The sequence below is a fragment of the Polypterus senegalus genome, chromosome 1, assembly GCF_016835505.1.
Source record: "Polypterus senegalus isolate Bchr_013 chromosome 1, ASM1683550v1, whole genome shotgun sequence".
NCBI classification, from domain to species: domain Eukaryota; kingdom Metazoa; phylum Chordata; class Cladistia; order Polypteriformes; family Polypteridae; genus Polypterus; species Polypterus senegalus.
Window position 1 is genome coordinate 157855877 of NC_053154.1, and position 22829 is coordinate 157878705.

General features: G+C 37.8%; 1 protein-coding gene across 4 annotated transcripts in view; it reads left to right on the forward strand.

Moving 5' to 3' along the window:
* samd7 (sterile alpha motif domain containing 7) overlaps window positions 1-22829 on the forward strand; it is a 66998-nt gene that overhangs the window by 40453 nt on the left and 3716 nt on the right. For 3 of the 4 annotated variants that reach the window (XM_039761102.1, XM_039761076.1, XM_039761094.1), the window contains exons 5-10: window positions 6738-6812; window positions 8042-8179; window positions 8625-8748; window positions 19959-20083; window positions 21243-21321; window positions 21536-22215. In XM_039761102.1, coding sequence (XP_039617036.1) covers window positions 8077-8179; window positions 8625-8748; window positions 19959-20083; window positions 21243-21321; window positions 21536-22215 — 1111 coding nt within the window. In that variant the 5' untranslated portion in view covers window positions 6738-6812; window positions 8042-8076. The remainder of the gene's footprint in view (window positions 1-6737; window positions 6813-8041; window positions 8180-8624; window positions 8749-19958; window positions 20084-21242; window positions 21322-21535; window positions 22216-22829) is intronic. The other variant, XM_039761086.1, reaches the window with a different exon arrangement.

Below are 22829 nucleotides of genomic sequence, written 5' to 3' on the forward strand. Positions count from 1 at the left end.
CTTTTCACAAATGTTGTATTATGGCAAACTCTTTTCTGTAGTTCAAGATAATCTAAATTAATTCTTTTAGATGTCAGACATATTTAAACCCAAGTTGAAGAATATAGTACTTCTGGTATAATTTGGGCCTGTGTTTCTCTTTTTTCATTTAATATATATAAACTTTTAACTTTTTAAAATGCTAATACTTGGCAGGATAGTACATACAGGGAAATAATGGTCACTAAGAAAAGCAGATTTTATTCAATCAATATTTAGAGGTAAAAAAATCACACAATAGAAAAACTAAATACCCCAAAATCTCAAAAATGCCTTGATGGATTTGATTGAAATTTGTTGACGTTGTAGGAAAAACCAAACAACCTAATGTGTTTTTATTTGTTGATATTTATCATGTATAATGCTGCAATGAGTGGGACATTCTAATGCATTGCATTCCCCATTTCCCCACAGTGCTCTCCATAATCACCCAAAGAAATATGGCATGCCGGTTTATGCAAATGAACGCTTCTGTAAAAGCAAAGTGAGAGGAGCTAAATTCAACAAAGCGCTAGGTGCTGTGGCTGTGAGTTTAGTCAATTTTGTGCAAGTGATCTAGTAAGAAGCATATTTAATATATATTACCCCCATCCCCTTCATCTTATCTGTAGCCTTGTAAATGCCATATTGGGGAGTACAGTTCCCACTGCTCCAAATAATTTTGTCAGTGCTCACAAAGTTTAAATAAGAGCATTCATAAAAGCACCATATTTTTAAAGGTAGCAACTGCTGTGTTTTTTCTCTACCGATTTGGAATAACAGTTTCAACTTCTCACTGGATTACAGCATTTATTTTAGAGCAGTGTTCCAACAACAACATTTGAAGAGGGGAATTGTCCCCCCTTCTTGAATTGACATGGGGAAAGGGGTCCCTTTGATGAAATGAATACAGTAAGAAAAAGGGAAAAATATCACACAGTGTTGTTGATTGCAAACAGGTGTGTTACATGTGGCAATAAATCTGAGATAAACTGATCACACTTCAGTGCATAACATTGTATTTTTGAAAAAGCTAGCACTGTTCTTTACCAGTGTATCATCACTAAGTTTGCAACACCAGTCAGTGATCAATATTAAGCAGTTTTTGATGTTAAAAGAAAAAAACAAGAAAACAAATGCCACAAATCAAGTGTTGGAGCCAAGCCATGAAGTGAATATGATGGAGCAGGATTTTTTCAGTAGTTTATGGAGATGCTGCTTTTCAGAATGTTATGAGAAGAGAACAGGAACTCGCTTTTGAGTGTATAAAAATAATTAATAGATTTTGTTTGTTTCTTTGTTTTTGTACACATTTATGTAAATACACTTTATTCAGAGGCAATACTAATTTTACTTTTTGATGCTTTTTAACAGTCTTTAACTTTACATGAATATCAGCTTTATATCATCTTTGTAACATTACTGTGTACCACTTTAATATGGAGTTTTGCTGCAAGGACTTTATGTAGGATTTTCAATAGTTAGCAGCTCAGGCTAACTAATAATGTTTGCCCCTGATGAAATAAATACAAATATTGCATACAGAAGCCAATGGCACAATAACTGGGGTCCATTGACTTAGAAAATTTCCTGGACAAAGCCAGGTAACACAGCTAGTTTGTTGTATAAATCTAAATAACTTGATAAGGTGTACCTTACGCTGTGCCAGTGCAGCATGCAATTAGGGCACAGACATTCAAATGCACACTTGTTATTCTCAGTGTTTATCTAGTTTACACTGAAAGTGTATGTTGCATGAGGGCAGCTAAAGCCTCCTTCACACTACACATGTCCAGCAATTTTCAGTCATATCCTTCATATACATAATCTCAGCAAGTTGCTGACAGTCATGACATTCTTCAAGAAAAGGAAAACAGAGTTGGTAGCCTCAAAAAACACTAGAGGAGGGGCTTGTTGCACTGGGAAGCCAGTACAAATATATCTTAATGTCACATAGGCCCCATATTGGTACATTTTGACAGCCAAAATATGTCAACTTCACAATATTTTTGCAGTACAATGATAATTTGAACCTCTGTTAGTTGTGTAATCTACCTTTCTCAGGGCAATGAGAAATAGCAACTGCAGTCATTAAGTGTGGTATGTTTGACTTGAACTTGTGTAGTGTGACATGGCCTATGAAGAATGTTGCTTGTGGTGCAAAGGCTCCAAAAAATGGTGATTTTACACCCATCAAAATGACAATAGGAAAATCAAGCAAATGGCAGTTATTTTCAAGTTTGTTGATGAGAAGGGAAAGCTCTACCACTTGCTTGCAGTACTAGATATTTAAATTTTTTAGAAGACAACAGCAGCACCTTGGATCTAAGCTGTTACTCACTGTGCATTATTATTAAAGGAAAACCTAAGATAAAATTCACAATAAACGTACAAATGTCAAGAGACTTAAACAATAATAAAGACAAAATGTTTAAAGTTTGACTATATGACTTAGTCTTAGAATGCAAAAGAGATCAGCTATTATTGAGCCTCTTTATAATAATCCATACATGTATCCTACTTCATTTTCTAAATTTGTTGTGTGTCAGGCAGACCATTTATGGACTCTTAAGAGAAACAGATGATGGCTAATATTATTAACATAAAAAATACAATATGCATTATTTTAGAAGATGTTTAGGCCGACCAATGTATCCCTGTGACCATGGTTTTACCAACCATGCTCGAAGTTTTGTTTGCTAGTAGTAGATGTTCATTTTGTCACTGATTTCACAATATTAGTGCCTGGTGTTCGTGATTTCTCTGTTCTTTTCCTTGGAAGCATTCAGATGTGGTGAATGTTTTATGCATATTAGATATATCACTGAATCTATTAATTATGACTCTAAATACACTACATATTGTCCCTTTCTTGCTGTAAAATTTGTGTATTAATGACAGTTGTGTCATTACTCTTTTAGTATGTCTTTGAGTCTGTCTAAACATTTGTTCCTTATACAAAAAGGGCCTTATAGAGGAGTGTTTTCAAAGTAATGGCCTTTGTCACATCTGCAAGTGAGGCTTACCTAGGTAACCCTGTTGCCTTTTAGTTTTTCATCTGCATTTAAGAGAAATAAACAAGTGTTTAAGCTATATCCAGTTAGAATATGTTGGCACATGCATTGTAGTTTGCACAAGGTGTCATTTTTCTATCAAGCAGAAGCATTTTGCTTTCCAATAAAATACAAATGACTGTGAAAAGTGATAGGGATTTACCAAAGATAGATGTTACAAAATCTGAAGAAAAGAAAAAAAACAAGTCCAGAAAAACTAAAAACACACTAGATTCTGTGTAGAAAATTTTAAAGTCAAATTAATGAAATCTTGAACAAAAATATGTACCTGTTAAATGTTCAAAGCTTCTTGTAACATGAAAAATTTAATGTCATTACAATGCAGTTCACTTTCGTTTTCCTCATTTTGATAGCTGTTCCACTTTTTTTCCATTTTGAATGCTTACCCTGTAGTGTGTCATTTGACAAACTGGCTTCCTATCAAGGATTGTTTATTGATTTGCAACCAATGCTTACAGAATAGGCATCATCACCGATTGACCCTGAAATGGACTAATGGGTTTTGAAAATGTTATCATTATTTAAAAATATACAGTGTCCTCCGTAATGTTTAAGTCAAACATACATTTTTCCTTGATTTAGCCCTCTGCTGAGCTTAAAATTACAACTTCAGGCGTGATTAAAGTCACATTACAGACTTCAATTTAAGGGTATTTACATACATTTTGGTCACACCATGGAGAAATTACACTTTTTATCCACTGACCCCCATTTCTGGGCATCATAATGTTTGGGACAATTGGTGTCACAGGTGTTTGTGATTGCTCATGTGTGTTTAATTGCTTCATCAGTGCAGGCATAAGATACTCAGGCTTGTTCTGGAGTATGTACAGTAGTTGCCATTGTTTAAAATGAGAACAAGAGCTGTGCCAATGAAATTTAAAGAAGCCATTATGAGGCTGAAAAACAAGAATAAAACTGTTAGCTACATTGGTAAAATCATGGAATTGCCTAAATCCACTGTCTGGAATATCATTAAGAAGAAAGAATGCACTAGAGAGCTTAATAATTGAAAAGGGACTTGTAGGCCAATGAAGAACTCCTCTGCTGATGACCGAAGAATCCTCACTGTAGTAAAGAAAAAGCACCAGCCACCTGTCTGACAGATCAGAAACAGTCTTCAGGAAGCAGATGTATATATGTCAGAGACTACTATTCACAGAAGAAATCATGAACAGAACTACAGAGGCCACACTGTAAGAGGCAAACCACTAGTTAGCCTATGGGAGGTATTTTCTGCAAAAAAGAAAATAAAAATTACAGTTATAAAATGAAAATGCAATCTCTCTTTTTAAAATTCATTTTCAAAGTCTGCAGACGAGAATGCTGTGAAAATTAAAATGAAATAACCCCATTTGCGATTTCATTTTCAAAGGATGCTTCCACAGTTAGCCACCTAAACAGAATGGCCAGATTACAGTTTGCACAAAATATACTCAAAAGAGCCTACAGAATTCTAGAAAAAGGTCTTGTGGGCAGACAAGACAAAAATAAACCTGTATCATAGTGATGGTAGGAGTCAAATGGACACACAAAAGGAACTGCCCTGAATCCAAAGCATACAACCTTATCTGTTAAATATGGTGGTGGGGGTGTTATGGCTTGGGCATGCATGGCTACCACAGGTATTGGCACAGGTATCTTCATTGATGATGTAACTGCTAACAGCAGTTGCACAATGAATTCTATGCAACAAGGTACTAAATATGAGTGCTTTAACATACCTAACATTGCTATCTCCCAAACATTACGGTGCTGTGAATTGGGGGGTGTAAAACTGTTGTCTTTTCTACTTGTTATGATGAAAAACCCTAATTCAAAACTGTGGAGTAGAGTCATTCAAGAGAAAATGTGTCTTTGTCCCACATTGTGTAGGGCCCTGTACCACAAATACATTGTGAAAGACAATGCTGTTTTTTTGTTTTTTTTTACTTTTAAACATAAAAAGCTTCAGAAGGGGAATCCTATTTCACAAAGGTGATAAAGCTAGTTCCTGACTGCATTTTGACAACATTTCACTTTTTAAGCATACTGTCTCAAAACTTCAGAGTACTAGGTTCTTCTCACGTCAATGTAGGTCTTTCCATACGTACTCCAGTTTTCTTCACAAAATGATTCATTTTAAGTAAACTGACAACTTCATATTGGCTCTTCAGATGTGAATGTACACTTCAGTGGACTGACACATGTCCTGGGTGAAAAAGCAACCTTCTCCCAAATGCTGTTAGACTAGGAACTGGCTTCTTTTATGGATAAGTAGGTTAGAAAATGGATGGAAGTTCTTATTAAGATGAAAGTAAAGATCATATCTGAAGCAGGTAGCACAGTGTCAAGCACTGCCACCTCACATCTTCAGAGGCCAGGGTTTGAATCTCAGTCCTGGCATTGTTTGTGTTGTTTGCATGTTCCTCTATTGTCTGTCTGGTTTTTACTCCTTATAGTTCAGTTTTCCTCCCTGGTTTGTATTTTTAATGTATTTGATGCACTGTGCTAGGAGGGTGAGTGGTGTACTTTGGTTCATGTATGTGTTTAAGTTTGTCCTGTATAGGGTTGGTTCTTGTCTAGTAAGATAGGCTACAGTAGATTAGATAAAGAATGAATTATGTATCGAATAAAGGTTTAGTTAAAGGTGATGTGCAAGTGTTTTGGGCTGCTAAAGGCCAATATGATTTACACTATGTAACAAAGCAGTGAAATTTGTTGTCCTTAGATATAATACTTATAGCTATGGTAAATGTGTATCCTCCGCCAGATGAAACTGAGGAAAAAGTAAATGATATCTACACACATATTGTGAGTACTATACTTTTTAAATGATTAAAACAAAACAAATGCTTCTGGCTTCCCAGTGCAGATTTAATGTTAAGCAAAGCACCACATATACGGTAAAATAACATACCGTTCTCCAACAAGCCAAATCTAATTCAGGTTATGGTGGGCCAAAGCCTAATCTAGCAGTACTGGATGCATGGCAGGAACAGTGTGCCAGTACATTGCTGTGCCCAGACACAAGTAAGACATATTCATATTTTATCAAATATATTTTAAAATTTGTTTAATATTATGCTTGTGACATAGCAGATAAATATTTTTAAGCCCCTTGGTTTAGACTTTTTCAAGCCTGAAAACAATATAATTTAAGCAAAATTGTTGACTGATGCTATGCTATTGATAAACACAAATACTGATTTAGAATGATAACGCCTTTAACCCTGGTTTAACACATCTTGCCGTAGGTGCAAGATTTTAACTATCTACACAGGATGTGTGCAGTGTCTCTGCAGCTAAATCCCAACTGCAGTCGACATCAAAGGTGGCTAGTAATTTTTACTTCTACACCATTTTTACCGATTTAAAAAAATAAAGTAGGCCATTCCCTTTGTGACTGTAACAAGTCAATATTCTCAAATGAGTGCATTGTAGCTTACCTTTTTTTGAAACCATATAATTGATCCTAGGCATTTTGCTGGTGTTTCAAACTGTGAGTTGTTTGTAATGTGGGGGTTTCCCAGTCTATATCTTTTCATCTTGTTACTTCAGGGTTTCTCTTCACCGTTGTTTTAGCATTTCAGATATAATTGTTGAACTGTAGCATCAAGAAGGAATGCTTTGATGTTTCACGGCTGGGTTTTGTTTGCTTTGAAGCAGGAAGAAAACGACAATTGCCTGAGACGGAAAGCTTGCTTTCAGACAACAGTGTGCAAAGTCATTCACCCTTAGGTAAGTGGCCAGCTTTAAACTTTTGGAAGCAATAGACAGGACATAGTTGCTTTTAAATATTAACCAGAGAAAATTGAAAGAAAAACCACAATAAAAAATTTCCTTCTTTTGAAAAATTAAATTTTTAAATATGCTGTAATTGTAGCATTTTTACATCAGATTATTGTGTGATTAATGTGCTTTTTCATTTAAAATTTAGACATCATTGCTTCTTGTGATTTTTTTTAGTATTCATTTAAACAATGTATATTAGGCCTCAATGGACATTTTGGATAAAGGATTCATTTTTCATGCAAAAGCTCTATCCATATTCACGTTTTTACTTTTTTCAATTTAAACTTGCTTAGTTAAAGAAAGCATCATTTTAAACAATACTATATCACATAACAGTTAATACGTATTGTATAATATACGGATTGGGGAGGTTTTTCATAGTCTGTGATTCAATAGCTTTTAACCTTTAATACTATTTGAATGTTTGAAAAAGTGAAGTGTGGTGTTTCAGTTGGGGATACTTTGTACTAATATTGTTGCCCTGGTATTTGTCTTTATACTTTTAATTTGTGAGTCATTCTGAAAATAAATTTCAATAAATACATCTAAATACAAATTCTGTTTTACTCAGCATGGCTCTCTCTATGTTAAGAATGTTAAACATGCATACCTTATCATCCATATCTGAGAAATTTGTCTGTGACCTGAAATTATTGAAACTGAAAACCACATAAACTGAAAAACATATAATGCGCACAAGAAGTGGTGAATAGTATAGTTTTAAAACGTATTTATGGATATATGAGGCAAACATTTAAACTTACTGATCATAGCCAAGCATGTCTTGAAAATAACAGTATCTTAGAGCAGATGCATTGCAGTTGTAAATGTCCTAGTCAATAAACCTATTGTATTGATTTATACAAATTACCATTTTGCCAACAAGACTTTGTAAGATGATGCCCGAGTAAAATGTATGCAACTGTCTAGAGTTTAATAATAAATGTTATGTTTGTTTATTTTAAAAGTAATTTAGCCCTAAGTCTTTCAAAACTCTTCGCATTCAGATTCATACCACAAAAGGAAAATTACAATAATATATAAATCATGCCTATAGAAAGTTGGAGAAGGCCTTTAGGCATATAATCAGTCTTGATGTAGTTCTTCTTTTAAGTGTATGCTTAAGTTTCTTTTACTGCTTAAAGTATGTGCATCTCTCTTTTTGTTGGTTTTAGAAAAGCAGCAGCGGACATCTGATCCACAAAGTGAAATGACACCCCGGGAGCATTTAAGGAAGATGTCTGCACTGGGAGAGCAAGGAAATTTGGAAGAGAAGCATTGGTACCGCCTGGTGAACAACATGGCTGCAGGAGGTTAGAGAGTTCAGTTTCTAGAAAGTTTTACTTTAACCAAACCCAGTAAGAGTAATGAATTATGTTCTCCTATTTCTCTCTCTATCTCTTTAGTTTTGCATGTCACCGCATATTTGAGTTGAGATAATAATTTTATTAGGCCCCATTTGCTGGAAATGTTTGAGATAATACTTCTTTACCACCAGTGAAATGAATGAACACCATGTTGTGTCAAAGTGAAGATGCTAAATGTTAAAATGTTGACAAAGGAATTGTCCTAAATGACTTTGAAAAGGAGTAGACTTTTAATATTTTGTAACAGTATATTCATGTGTCTCTAAAGTTTGCGTAGTGTGAATTAATATTACAGGTAGCTATCCTGCTTTAAAGTTTTGCATTATATATCACAGTCATTTATTGTTCATAATTTGCTTTATAACATCCCATTTTTTGCGTTATTTTGTAGAGCTGCGACAAAGGCAGGAGGTATTAATGAGGAACCAAATGACCATGAATGCTCAGTTAATAAGTCCGGCACAGCAAAGGATGCAGGCCATAGCTCCTCCATTTGAGCCTCGTTTCTTGGAGAGGTTTTTATCATTTACTGTACTCTATTTATATAATGCATTGTATATGCTGTATACATGAGAACAATTCAAATGATAAATGGCCATTGTTTTATATTTGTCTTCTACCCACAGTAGAATGGATTGAAAATGTCAAATGATGCCATAGCTGTGTTTTTTTTTTTGGTTCTTTATTTTGCCACATACAATTTCTCGTATTAGGAATTTGTTCGTTTTCGCATACCCCTTGGGGTCAGAGCGCAGGGTCAGCCATTGTACTGTGCCCCTGGAGCAATTGAAGGTTAAGGGCCTTGCTCAAGGGCCCAGGAGAGTAGGATCTTTTTTGGCAGTGACGGGGATTCGAACCAGCAACCTTCGGGATACCAGCGCAGATCCTTAGCCTCAGAGCCACCACTTTGACTTTGTGGACTTACGTAATCCAGTTTTGCCTGTCTCGTAAAACAACACAATGACTTGCCTTTGTTGTTTTCTGTTTAAGTCTCTTTTCTATTTTAATATGGCTATTACTAAACTTTCTTAAATTGTCTTCTCCCTGTGGGAAATCCTGTGGCTTAGGTATAGTGCTGTCCTAAATAGCTTAGTACTGGTTCTGCCCCTTGATATAGTATAAACATTTAGTACATAGAAATCTGGTTTTGTATTTTGAAATTAGACAGGAAACTTACTAAATACAGTGACTAGGTGTGATATTGGATTGGAGCATAGCATTTATGGCTGCAAGCACAAATGAAGGATGAGAACTTGTGCGCTTATGTTTTTTGTGTATACATGTAGCTTGTATGCTTAAATACTTGTATTAGAATGCTTATATAACTACTAACTGAATGAAATAACAGATTTAAGTTGAAAATGCATAAGTAATCTTTTGAGTAAACACTCTGTCTTTATTAGCAATTAGCTTTCCTTTCTTTTCTGTATCAAATTTTTATCTTTTACTCTTCAGGTTGCTCTAGATCAGGGGTCTTCAACACTTCGCTCGCTAGCTACCAGTAGCTTTCAACCCCTTTCCAAGTAGCTCGCCAAAGGGTTAATGAATCCTAGATAAATTTGAAAACTTGATTAGTCAAATTAGAGGTGGGCGGTCTTTCCAAAAAATCATATCACAGTCCTTTTAAAACATCACAATCCAGAATCTAAATTGCAATCTATCTTTTCAATGTGGCATACACTTAAGAGAATATCCAGACTGAATCTCATCAAGACCTAAGTAACACTTTATTTTAAATATCAAACAAAATTGAATTCAATTGTTCTCTCATTCACTAGCTAAGTGGAATTAAGGAACATGCCCGTAGCTGGCAAGTGAGTGAGGATGGCCCCTCCCCCTGACCCATTGCGTGGATCGGTACCACAAGTGAACTATGGTACATAGCGAAATGAGACAATTCACAAAATCAACCGAAATGTTCAAGCAAATTATAGAAAAAACCCCAATCTAAATCCGTAAAGTAGTTCTCTCATGAAAAGTGGACAGACATTCAGACAGAGAGACATTGGATCTTATACATTATATATTGGTAAACCTTCAAAATAATGTGCAGTTAAAGTCTCAACAGCATTCTCAGCATTTCTGGAGCTTAGTAGAGCCAGATAACTATAGCCAAGTTTCCATCCAGTTTTTTGCGACGTTTTGTTATCGACAGGCAGAATATACGTGAAAAAAATGTGCGAAATTTGCTGTCTCCAGCCTGTTTCCATCCAACTGGCTTTTTATCAATAAAATGGCGTGCGTGATGATGTCATTTCCTCCAAAACGAACTGTTGCATAAGTTTTGTTGTATCACAAAAAAAAATCTGCCCTTGAGCCATATCCATACATAATTTTGTGTATGTTGCAAATTATCTACCTTTTGTTTTCCACGTTAGACCCCCTCCACTAAACAAAGAAATGGAGAGATTATTCAGACAGTTTTTTGAAATTTGCCAGCTTACTGTTATTTCAGTTTCACAAATAATTGGAATTGTACATAATATCCGAAGACGACAGCAGAATGAAGCAGTTGCTTGTCTGATAGCCCTAGAGCTCGAAGAAAGTACCCCAGTGCGACGAAACCCACGGGTATGGGAGAGACGACGGAATACGACCTTCTGGAAGGAGGTGGTGGGGAGACACTTCACAGAAAATCTCTGGCTGCAACATTTTAGAATGACACGGCCGATGTTTGAGATGTTGTGTGGATTCATCAGTCCTGATGTTGCGTCCATCACAAGTTGTTACCGACCACCGGTTCCAACCCAAAAGCGGATTGCCATCGCCCTTTACAAGCTGGCAACCTGCGCCGAGTATAGAGTAGTTGGAGAAACTTTCGGGGTTAGTAAAACTACCGTCCATCGGTGTGTATATGCTGTGTGCACCGCTATTAAAGAAAAATTAATGCGCCGTTATATCAGACTTCCGACTGTAGCGGAGGCCAATGAAATTGCATACCGTAATTCCTTGGTGCATCTTGTGCCACAGATTTACGGTGCGCCGGATGGCACGCATGTGCCTATTCTTCCCCCGACGGAAGGCTACCGCGATTACATTAATCGCAAAGGGTGGCAATTTATTGTTCTCCAGGCCCTTGTTGATGACAGGTGCATGAAACGAGACATTTGCGTTGGCACTCCTGGAAGTGCCCATGATGCAGCTGTGTTTGCAGCATCGGATCTGTACAGGTGAGCCTACCTTTCAACATCCCTTCTCAGTGCGATAACAACTGAATTAGTACTGTAACCTGCTTCCCTTAAGGTTTTAATTAAAACTGAAATTTGAATTAATACAAAATAACGACGTTTAATCAAAAACTAAAGTTAATATTAATGAGAGAATTTCTCATAATATGCTGTGAACGCTGGCCCGGCACAGACAGGCGGACATCATATTGTCACCACACACCATTTATTTACAGTATTATTTACAAAGTTTGTGCTCACGTGCACCCCAGTGCCTTCGCACCGATCTCCCCAAGTCCAGGCCCACAGTCTTTTGTGCCTTCCTGGCGCCTCCGTCCTCTCTCTCAGTTCCGTCTGCTTCCTCCCGACTTCCACCACTGACTGGAGGGAGGCGGCCCTAAATAAGGCTCCGGATGAGCCCCAGGTGTTTCCGGCATCTGTTCCTTAGCCACGCCCAGCGTGGCGGAAGTGCTGGCTGCCTTCCTGGCAGCTCTCCGGCGCCACATAAAGTCTTCCCCGGCACTTCCTGGTGTGGCGGAAGTGCGGGCTCCCGGGATAATTAGGCACAGGGGCGCCGCCTGGCGGTGGCCACGGGTCCCTACAGGGCTGGGCTTCCATGCCCTGTACCCGAGGCCCCTGCGTAACCAGGGCGGACGCCCCACTCTGTCTGGAGGAGGCACTCGCCCTCCTCTTGTCCTCAAAGCGTCCCGGCGGGCTCCAGCCCCAGCCGCGGACCGTCGGGATAAACCGGCATCGGGCGCCGCCTGGCGGTGACCACGGGCCCCTACAGGGAAGGGCTTCCATGCCCTCAACCCGTGGCCCCAACAGAACCAGGACGGGCGCCTCGCGGTGTGGAGGAGGCACAAGCCCTCCTCTCGTCCTCCAAAGCGTCCGGCCGGGCTCCAGCTCCGGCGGCGACTGCATGGGATCAACGGCATCGGGCGCCGCCTGGCGGCAACCACGGGCCCCTACAGGGTAGGGCTTCCATGCCCTCGACCCGTGGCTCCCAATAGAACCAGGACGGGCGCCCCCTCGCGGTCTGGAGGAGGCACAAGCCCTCCTCATGTCCTCCTGGGCGTCCCGGCGGGCTCCAGCCCCGGCCGGGGGCCACAATGCTAAAACATCTGCCATTTAATAATAAGAAAAAAATGATGATGAAAATGTATCATGTGACACATTTATTTGCGTTAAAGCCCTTTTTTTCCGACAAAAAGTGTTTCCAATGTAGTTTTTGCGACATCTGTAGTATCGATATGGAATTTATGCGCTAAAGTTAAACGGAAAAATATTATGTCGACATGTACAACATTTTATCGATAATTAGCATTTCCATCAGCTAAAATTTGAAGCGCTAAATATTTTTCGCAAAAACTCCTTGGATGGAAACCTGGTTTTTAAGAATCTTCACCAAGCAGCTCTGAAAATGTCTGCTTTGTTTGGGTCTACATACCTCTGTGAGTCTGCCTTTCAAAACAAGACTGACAGATGAACATTTAAATGACTCCATAAGAGTCAAACTGGTGGCTACACTCCACCATGCACCTCTCTTGTTGACTCCATGTAGTGCCAGTCATCTAAATAAAAACACATCACACAACTGGACATGTTAATATTCTTGTGAAGTGAAACAGTGACATGTAATAAAATGACAAATGAATAAGGAATATCTGTATATTTATAATTGCACTGTTTTGTTTTGACAGCATTCATGTTTTAATTCAATAGTGTGAGATACACTAGAAAATGCATACAGACATACAAAATGCACTTGCCGGTGAACTAAATATTTTTTTGTGATGTTTTAATGCAAAATGTGAGTTGTGGACACCAACATTTTGTAAATGTTCAGGCAAGACAAGATTATTCAGTTTGTTTGGGTTAAAATAAGCTATGAGAATGAATGTTAGAAAACATGAGTAGCTCTCGGCCATTTTGATTTTGTAAAAGTAGCTCTCGGGGGAAAAAAGGTTGGAGACCCCTGCAATAGACCAAGATATATATTCTTAGCCTTGTGTAAAACTGACAGCGATACATAAAAAAATTCTTTGCTGAGTGATGCCACAAGTGTTTGCATGCTGAAATGTCATAAGTAGATGAATGCGGTAATACACTTATAAACACACACATCTACATCAGCCTTAAAATCTGTATTATTTATGTGGGATTGTCCAAATTGGAGTTTCTGGTGTGCGCTTGTTAGAATCTACATACCCAATGCACTCAGTTCAGAATGATGCATAGCTTTTTGCAATACACTTCTTTGGAATGTACACAAAATATTCAAAGTTGTGAAATTTAAAGAGTTATCTACAGGGGTGTGAAAAACTATTTGCCCCCTTCGTGATTTCTTATTCTTTTGCATTTTTGTCACACAAAATGTTTCTGATCATCAAACACATTTAACCATTAGTCAAATATAACACAAGTAAACACAAAATGCAGTTTTAAATGATGGTTTTATTATTTAGGGAGAAAAAATCCAAACCTACATGGCCCTGTGTGAAAAAGTAATTGCCCCTTGTTAAAAATAACCTAACTGTGGTGTATCACACCTGAGTTCAATTTCGTAGCCACCCCAGGCCTGATTACTGCCACACCTGTTTCAATCAAGAAATCACTTAAATAGGAGCTGCCTGACACAGAGAAGTAGACCAAAAGCACCTCAAAAGCTAGACATTATGCCAAGATCCAAAGAAATTCAGGAACAAATGAGAACAGAAGTAATTGAGATCTATCAGTCTGGTAAAGGTTATAAAGCCATTTCTAAAGCTTTGGGACTCCAGCGAACCACAGTGAGAGCCATTATGGCAAAAACATGGAACAGTGGTGAACCTTCCCAGGAGTGGCCGGCCGACCAAAATTACCCCAAGAGCGCAGAGACGACTCATCCGAGAGGTCACAAAGACCCCAGGACAACGTCTAAAGAACTGCAGGCCTCACTTGCCTCAATTAAGGTCAGTGTTCACAACTCCACCATAAGAAAGAGACTGGGCAAAAACGGCCTGCATGGCAGATTTCCAAGACGCAAACCACTGTTAAGCAAAAGAACATTAGGGCTTGTCTCAATTTTGCTAAGAAACATCTCAATGATTGCCAAGACTTTTGGGAAAATACCTTGTGGACTGATGAGACAAAAGTTGAACTTTTTGGAAGGCAAATGTCCCGTTACATCTGGCGTAAAAGGAACACAGCATTTCAGAAAAGAACATCATACCAACAGTAAAATATGGTGGTGGTAGTGTGATGGTCTGGGGTTGTTTTGCTGCTTCAGGACCTGGAAGGCTTGCTGTGATAGATGGAACCATAAATTCTACTGTCTACCAAAAAATCCTGAAGGAGAATGTCCGGCCATCTGTTCGTCAACTCAAGCTGAAGCGATCTTGGGTGCTGCAACAGGACAATGACCCAAAACACACCAGCAAATCCACCTCTGAATGGTTGAAGAATAACAAAATGAAGACTTTGGAGTGGCCTAGTCAAAGTCCTGACCTGAATCCAATTGAGATGCTATGGCATGACCTTAAAAAGGCGGTTCATGCTAGAAAACCCTCAAATAAAGCTGAATTACAACAATTCTGCAAAGATGAGTGGGCCAAAATTCCTCCAGAGCTGTAAAGACTCATTGCAAGTTATCGCAAACGCTTGATTGCAGTTATTGCTGCTAAGGGTGGCCCAACCAGTTATTAGGTTCAGAGGGCAATTACTTTTTCACACAGGGCCATGTAGGTTTGGATTTTTTTTCTCCCTAAATAATAAAAACCATCATTTAAAAACTGCATTTTGTGTTTACTTGTGTTATATTTGACTAATGGTTAAATGTGTTTGATGATCAGAAACATTTTGTGTGACAAACATGCAAAAGAATAAGAAATCAGGAAGGGGGCAAATAGTTTTTCACACCACTGTATAAGCCTTACATAGATACAAGGTTTAGGCATTGAAAGAGAAAGTAATAGAAAGGGAGAAGCGGAAAATTACTGTGACAAACCAGTCTTACTGTTAATGACTGGGGAAAGAGAGATCAAAATGTTTTTTTCATTTTGCTTCAAAACCAACATATGGTTCAATCTAAATTTTCAATTGTCACTAATAATGAAGAAATGTGCAATATACTGTATGGAAAGCATTGGATCACATTATTTGGTTTTACAAAAATATTTATTTTTGATTGTTAACAAGTAAACTACTCTGTGCATCTCATTCCTTTTATATTATTTTTATAATACTTTTTATAATTTTAATTACTAGTTCAGTTCAAGTTTTTTTTTTCTCTTTTTTAACTCTAAATCTTTCTGGTGTATTTTATTTCTCCCATACTATAATGACCCCCTAAACCTATAAATGTCTATTCTTAAGTCACTTCATCTTCTCCTTGGCCATTCTCTTGTGGTTAACCTACTGAAAGAACCTCTTAGGTAGAAATTGCCATTTTCAGGAGCAATTTTTTCAAACTCCTTTCATTTTTAATTTCCTTTCTCTTTCTCTGAAGTTGTGTTAAACCCCATGGTTAGTGTTGAACCATGTTGATAAGTTCTTTTAAATTGCCTGTATTTAAATTTTGCAATTAGCTGCATTGCATGAAGTATTATTTTTAAAGCTCCCACATTGTCATATCTAAAAGTTCATCCCAGTTTGTTTCATTTAGACATTATTGACTCTGTTGAAAATTTTCCTTACCATATTGAAACTTGCTGCTCCCTGCATATATCATATGTTATCATTTTCAAACCCACTTAATCTAATTCCAGAGTTGCACGAGACCGGAGCCTATCCCCATGACACTGGGTGCAAGGCAGGAAACCTCATGCACACATTTACACTCATGTTTACAGAGGCCTAATTTGTAATTGCTACTTAGTTAAACTAACCCTTACATCTTTGGTGATATGGGAGGCAAACCCATACTAACATGAGGAGAATGTACAAATTCCAAACAGATAACAGCTGTGGAATGGCCAAATGGGGGAGGCAGCTTGATGACTGAGGTCTCCAGGACTCTAAACAAATCCAAATCATATTATGTGATATAATCTACTGTTAAATTCTGCTCTGTACTTGTAAAATTTTTACTTTTAAACTGTATTGAGGATTTGTTCAGTGTATTGTATTGACCCCGTTCTTTTTGACACCCACTGCACTCCCAACCTACCTGGAAAGGGGTCTGCCTTTCCCAAGGTTTCTTCCATTTTTCCCTACAAGGGTTTTTTGGGAGTTTTTCCTTGTCTTCTTAGAGAGTCAAGGCTGGGGGGCTGTCAAGAGGCAGGGCCTGTTAAAGCCCATTGCAGCACTTCTTGTGTGATTTTGGGCTATATAAAAATAAATTGTATTGTATTGTATAATTTCCAGGCTACCATGCCACTATCTCCATACATTTGCTCCACCAAAACACAGAAGATATTATATGAGAGAACTAGCCTCTCCATTGTTAATTCGTTTGGCCTCTAGTATTTGCATTTAAATTTGTTTTAGTTTGCTGATACTTTGTGAATGAAGGCTGTTAAAATGATAATTATATAGTCATCTACACGAGGTGCTAAAGCAAGTAAACAAGGAGAGGAAGGAAAGACTCAGATATTATGCAAATAGTAGAACAGAGTCTGTAGTAGATGTGTGTGAAACAGAATTCAATTAACAATAAGTACAAAACTATATTTAACATTTTCATTGCTAGAATATACAAAAAAACTTTGCCCATTCTTAGACTCAACATATATTAAATGCATATTAAATAGTTCTGGATAAGGAAATGTGTCTAGGTTCTCAGATGGCTTCTGCTAGAGAATTTATTTTTATTTTTCTGATGAGAAATGGATGGCTATGTTGGAGGTTGCAGATCAGCACAATAACACCATCATATTCTCGCTATGATGCTGCAATTTTTTTGTAGCTAATTATAAGTTATAAATGCGCTGCACAATTTTTAAGATGAGTCATTTAAGACCATAGTCTGTCTTTTCAATTGTTTGTATCCTGCAAATTTCATTGGAGGTTCCTGTAAAACTCTCCACTGGATAAACAGGTTAGAAAATGAATAGATTTTTCAAAATGTGGACCTGGGTACTTTAGATATTAATTCTAATAAATGTCTTCATTTGAGATTTGTTCTCGCCTTTACATTAGCTGTTTAAGAAGAATATTGCTGATGTATTGGTGTCATAGCTTTTCGTGTGATAGATAGTATTTATCTTGTTATTTTCTGTTAATCATTAAATAAATGACTTCTAAATGTATTGTTTCTTAATTATTTCATTCAAGATTCTTCGTCACATGCATAGTTATACAGTACAACAATGCAGTGAGATGCATCCTGATCCGCTTATTAAAACTGTGCAAAGTTAGAACAATATCAGTGAGATTAACAAAAAACAGTCCTAAATAGAAAGATAACAGTATAATAGGGCATAATAAATGTGTAAAATTAAGTGAAATAAAGTAGAATTAAGTGTTAAGGCGCAGTAGTGCAGTTATTGTGCAAAACCAAAGTTAGGCAGGTGCATAGTTAAATGACAGACCAATTCCAAAACAAGGTAAGAGTACAACTTACAGTCCAGTCTAAGTACTGTATGTGGAGGGTCATGGATGAGATGGCATGTTCTGATTTAATAGTCTCATGGCTTGAGGATAGAAACTCCTTCTGAGTCTCTCTGTCCTGGCCAGGATGCTACAGAACCTTTTGCTTGATTTAAACAGATGAAACAGGCTATTGCTGGGATGAGAGGAGTCTTTCATAATCCTGAGAGCTCTGGTCCTGCATCTTCTGGTGTAAATGTCCTGCATAGATGGTAGAGCTGACCTGCAGCAGCATTCCGCTGCATGGATCACTCTCTGTAGGGCTTTACGGTCCTGAACACAGGATGTAATGTTCTATGTCAGGATACTTTCCACAGCACCAGAGCAGAAAGTCTTTAGAATCCCTGAAGAGACCCCAAACTTCCTAAGCTGTCTGAGATGGGGTAGAGTCTCCGCTTTGCCCTTTTGGTCTGAATTTGGATGTGTTCAGACCATGTCAGGTCCTCAGAGATGTGAACCCCCAGGTATTTAAAACTGTTTACCCTTTTCACTGGAGTCCTGTTAATGATGAGGGGCTTATAGTCCCGCTGCTGTCTCCTGCTGAAGTCCACCACCAGCTCCTTGGTTCTGCTGACATTGAGCTGGCGACAGTTTTCCTGACACCACAATGTCAGCTTCGCAACTTCATCCATGTAGGCCATCTCATCTTTGTTCGCTATGAAACCCAGTACCACCGTGTCATCTGCAAACTTTGTGATAGTGTTGGAGGAATACATGGCCGTGCAGTCATGGGTGTAGAGGGAGTATAGCAGGGGGCTAAGAACACACCCTTGTGGAGCTCCTGTGTTGATGGTGATGGTGTTGAAAACACAGTTACCAACCCTCACTGCCTGTGTTCTGCATGTGAGGTAGTCCACCACCCACGTACACAAGCGGTTGTGGAGTCCTAAGTCCCTCAGTTTCACAAACAGCCTACAGGGTATTATTGTATTGAATGCTGATCTATAGTCTATGAACAACAATCTCACATAGTTCCCCTGTTTCTTGTCCACATGGCTGAGGGTGGTGTGCAGTACGTGGGAAATGGCATCCTCTGTCGATCTGTTAGGACGGTAGGCAAACTGGAGTGAGTCAACAGTGCTTGGGATGGAGGATGAGATGATGTCTTTCAATAGCCTCTCAAACACCTTCATGCAGTTAGCAATATTGCAATATTTTTTTAGAAAACCCTGGAGTGTGTTTGTCAGAAAACTTCTACCTTTGAGATAGTTTAAAAGGAAAAAAATATATTTTTGCCACATAACATCACAGACAGTGCCTTTAGCAGTAAAGCATGCATGTCTTGGCATTGCTCAAATTGTGTTTTAAATATATATGAACAGAAAATGGAGCATTAGATTGATTTAAGGAATGAATTAAACCTCTGGAAGAATTTTGTAATGATGAACACAGTGATGCCTGAGGACTAAAGTCTTAGAAGATATTTCCATAAGTGTTCACATAGCATGAGAAAATTTGCTCATGTATCCTACATGGTGTCTGAATAGTTGCACTGTACTGCAAATTAAAATTCCTCTAGTGTGTCCAGTGCAGATTACGCTTTACTGTGGAAATACTGACATAATTCTGGGTAGTCCTAATAAATAGACATACTAGATCATAACTTACTATTTTTTTCTTTATTTGGCTTTAAAATCACTGTTTATCCTGCAAAGTGTACAAGCACCTGTTTCATTAATGCTTTCTACCTTTTTGTTATAATATTATCATTCAATGTGATGAAAGGAGCTACTTATAAGGATTCACTTAAAGATGTGTGAATATGAATTGCATGCCTCTCAAACACTTCCATGCTTGTGTTAAAGGAAAGGCAGTGACATGTGGGATTGTTTTCAGTTTGATCAAACTGATACTTACAATTTCTGTTGTTTTCATTTCAAATTTTACTAAATACCTTTATATCAGTTTAAATGTATTAGTTTTCTCCTGCCTCATATCTGTATAAATTTATGTTTTCCTTACCCTGCTCCATTTCTTTCTCTGTGAAGGGATCTGGTAACTTCTGCTGAAATGGTTCCTTCAGAAGCAAGGCAGATGCACATTGGCTCACATCTGGGGCCCCCTCTTCCACAACACTCAAGTATCATACCAAGTCGAGGCTTTCAAGGAGCAGGTAAAGGCTTATTTTAAGTACCTACAGTAATCGTGTGCTACTGTAATTAAATAGACAACCACAGTAATACAGTAATCTAAAAAAATGCTATGCTATTACTTTTACCCTCCAACTTACCCTATCAAAATCAGAGCTTTGATTTTGACTTATGTCAAAATAAGCTTTGTTTATGCAATAGCTGACAACCAATGAGGGTTCACCTGGAAGTAAAATGCATGCAGTGTAGCTGCTGTAAATGGAAAGCATCCATACATCACTGATGTTGTCAACCCTCACATTATTGATTGCCACAAACAGGGACAAGTTGAGATACTTCAGAAATAAGGAATTGTGATGAAAAGTCATCACAGAGTTGTGTAGTTTGTTATCCTCTGCAGCTCCTTTTCACATAATTTGACATCCTCAGGTGACAAGATCAGCAAGAGCAGTCAACTAGTCTGACATCCCCTTTTACCATATGATGCCAGATTAAGTCAGTTGGGTTGGTTGTGTGTCAGGTCAATGATGTGGCTAAGATCAAGATGGCTAAAGTCTGATTACAGGTTAGGGAACAAATTGCAACAAATGATAAAGGAAATCTCAGTTACATTATGAACAGGTTTGTGAACTCATTTGGAAAAAGGCACACTGCATGAAAAGAGCATGACTGCAACCTGCCTTGAAATAGTGCTAGGACAAAGTCCATCTTGTCTAACGCTTCACTGAGTTAACCTCCAAAGACTACCTCAGCTTGCATCAGTTTTAAGTTAAGAAAAAAATATAAATATCTAATGTTTACATCAACTATTAATAAAATGGCTTGCAGGCAAAAACAAATCTGCCCAAAAGAAACACATTATGAGTTTATTATATAGGTTCAATTGATGAGTATAACAGCAAAAGAGAATCAAATGATTTTTTAAAAATTGAACTCTACTGAATATAATTTATTATAAAGTTTAAATCAGTAGTGCTAGGAACAGATACTAATTTCCATTCTGATATTTTTGTTTATTTTCATATCATTGAGTATGCATAATTTAGTATCACATATTTCTTTTATGTACATTCTTAATGTTGGGGATCTTGTTGTTGTAGGCTGAGTTTCAGATTGGTGGCATTGGTTTGTGCTTTGAATACAAGTAGAATTCACCCACTTTCTATTTTTTCTTGATTTAAGGTTTCGGATTTTTACCTTCTGAACCTATGGATTCAGTTGCCCGGCGCCAAGAAATGATACACAAGCAAAACCTAGCCAGGTAGAAAACTTTGTTTCTCATTATTAAAAGCTGTACACAGAAATTAGAAAGTATTATGTTAACATATCCATTTTCAGCTGACTTTTATTATATAATAACTAGGCTATTCTCATAACACATTTCAATGTTTGGACCTTGTTAGCATTCTTTTCAGTGGAATTGATGTTTCTGAATGCATGGGTATAGACTTCTATTTGTGTTTTTTTTTTTTGAGGATGGAGATGAATGCCATTCTTCATCAAAAGGAAATGGAAAGTGCACATCAGAAAGGTTTACTTGGGATGGAAGCACCAATGCTGTATCCTTCCATTCCAACCAATGCCATAGCTTTCCGGGGGAGGCACAGGCTTCAGGAAGGGCATCTCCCAAGTGACTTGTTTGTCCAGCGTACAAATTTAGAGGATCTCCAAGGGAATGCGCTGCTTATGTCCTCACACCCATATCCAACTGTCAACACTCTGCACAGGGAGAAAGTCCGTAGGTCTGGAAGAAGGGCTTCTAATCAAAAAAATGCAGACTGTAATGTAGCTGGACAAAAGTACCAGCTTGAAGAAAAGGTCATGGATCAGGCCTCTGGAACTCCAGGGGAAGAAAAAGAGCTTGAAACAAAAGGTGAATCTGAACATGGGTCTACAAATAAAGTGGACCAAGTGAAAATGGATGTTGACTTGTCATCCAATGGAGGGAAGAGTTACAAAGAATGTGAACAGGGGCTACGAAAAAGCTGTAACACTCATGAAAGTTGTTCTGATCCTACAAACTGCAGTTCTTCAGACAAAGACCTTCCTAATTCTTGCTCATCTTTCCATGATAAATATACATATTCTGGAGCAGTTCCCCACACAGGAATACCTTTTGGGTTTCCTGTGTCTAGCAATGGACTACTCCCTCCAGGTGAGTTGTTGTTAATAGGGTCAGAAACTTTACCGACATATGACCTTGTTGATCATTTTAATTCCTGTTTTGTCCACATTTTGTCATGTGTATTGCTGTTACACATATGCAGTAGCATTTTCAATGACAAAAAAAACATAGTTAAGTGATAGTTATTATTTTTTTCCATTTAAGATTATGTAAAGGAAAATGAAAGCTTTATTTTGGACTGTTAAATGAAAATATGATGTATCTAAACCTTATTGAACTTTGAATACACTAAAAATACAAATACTGTATTCCATGCTTACACTTGATAAATTTAAACTTTGTACCGTCTGCGTGCCAGTTTACAGCAAGACCATAAAGAGCCAGTTCAGTGCGGGAATAAACAAAGCAACAGAGTTGTGTGCTATGGTAGGTCCCACGGATTTTTATGTACGTTTATTTTGGTGAGATTGGCAAGTGGTTTACAGTAAACTAATACACAGGAAACCAAGTATATCTTCTAAATCCAAACATTTTGAATTGATTTAATTATTTAAAAATGACATTATCTTTGGTTGTAGCAGACCTTGACCAGGATAAAGGCTGTAATCTGGCCATATCTTTTTAATGTTTCCTTTTGGAACACC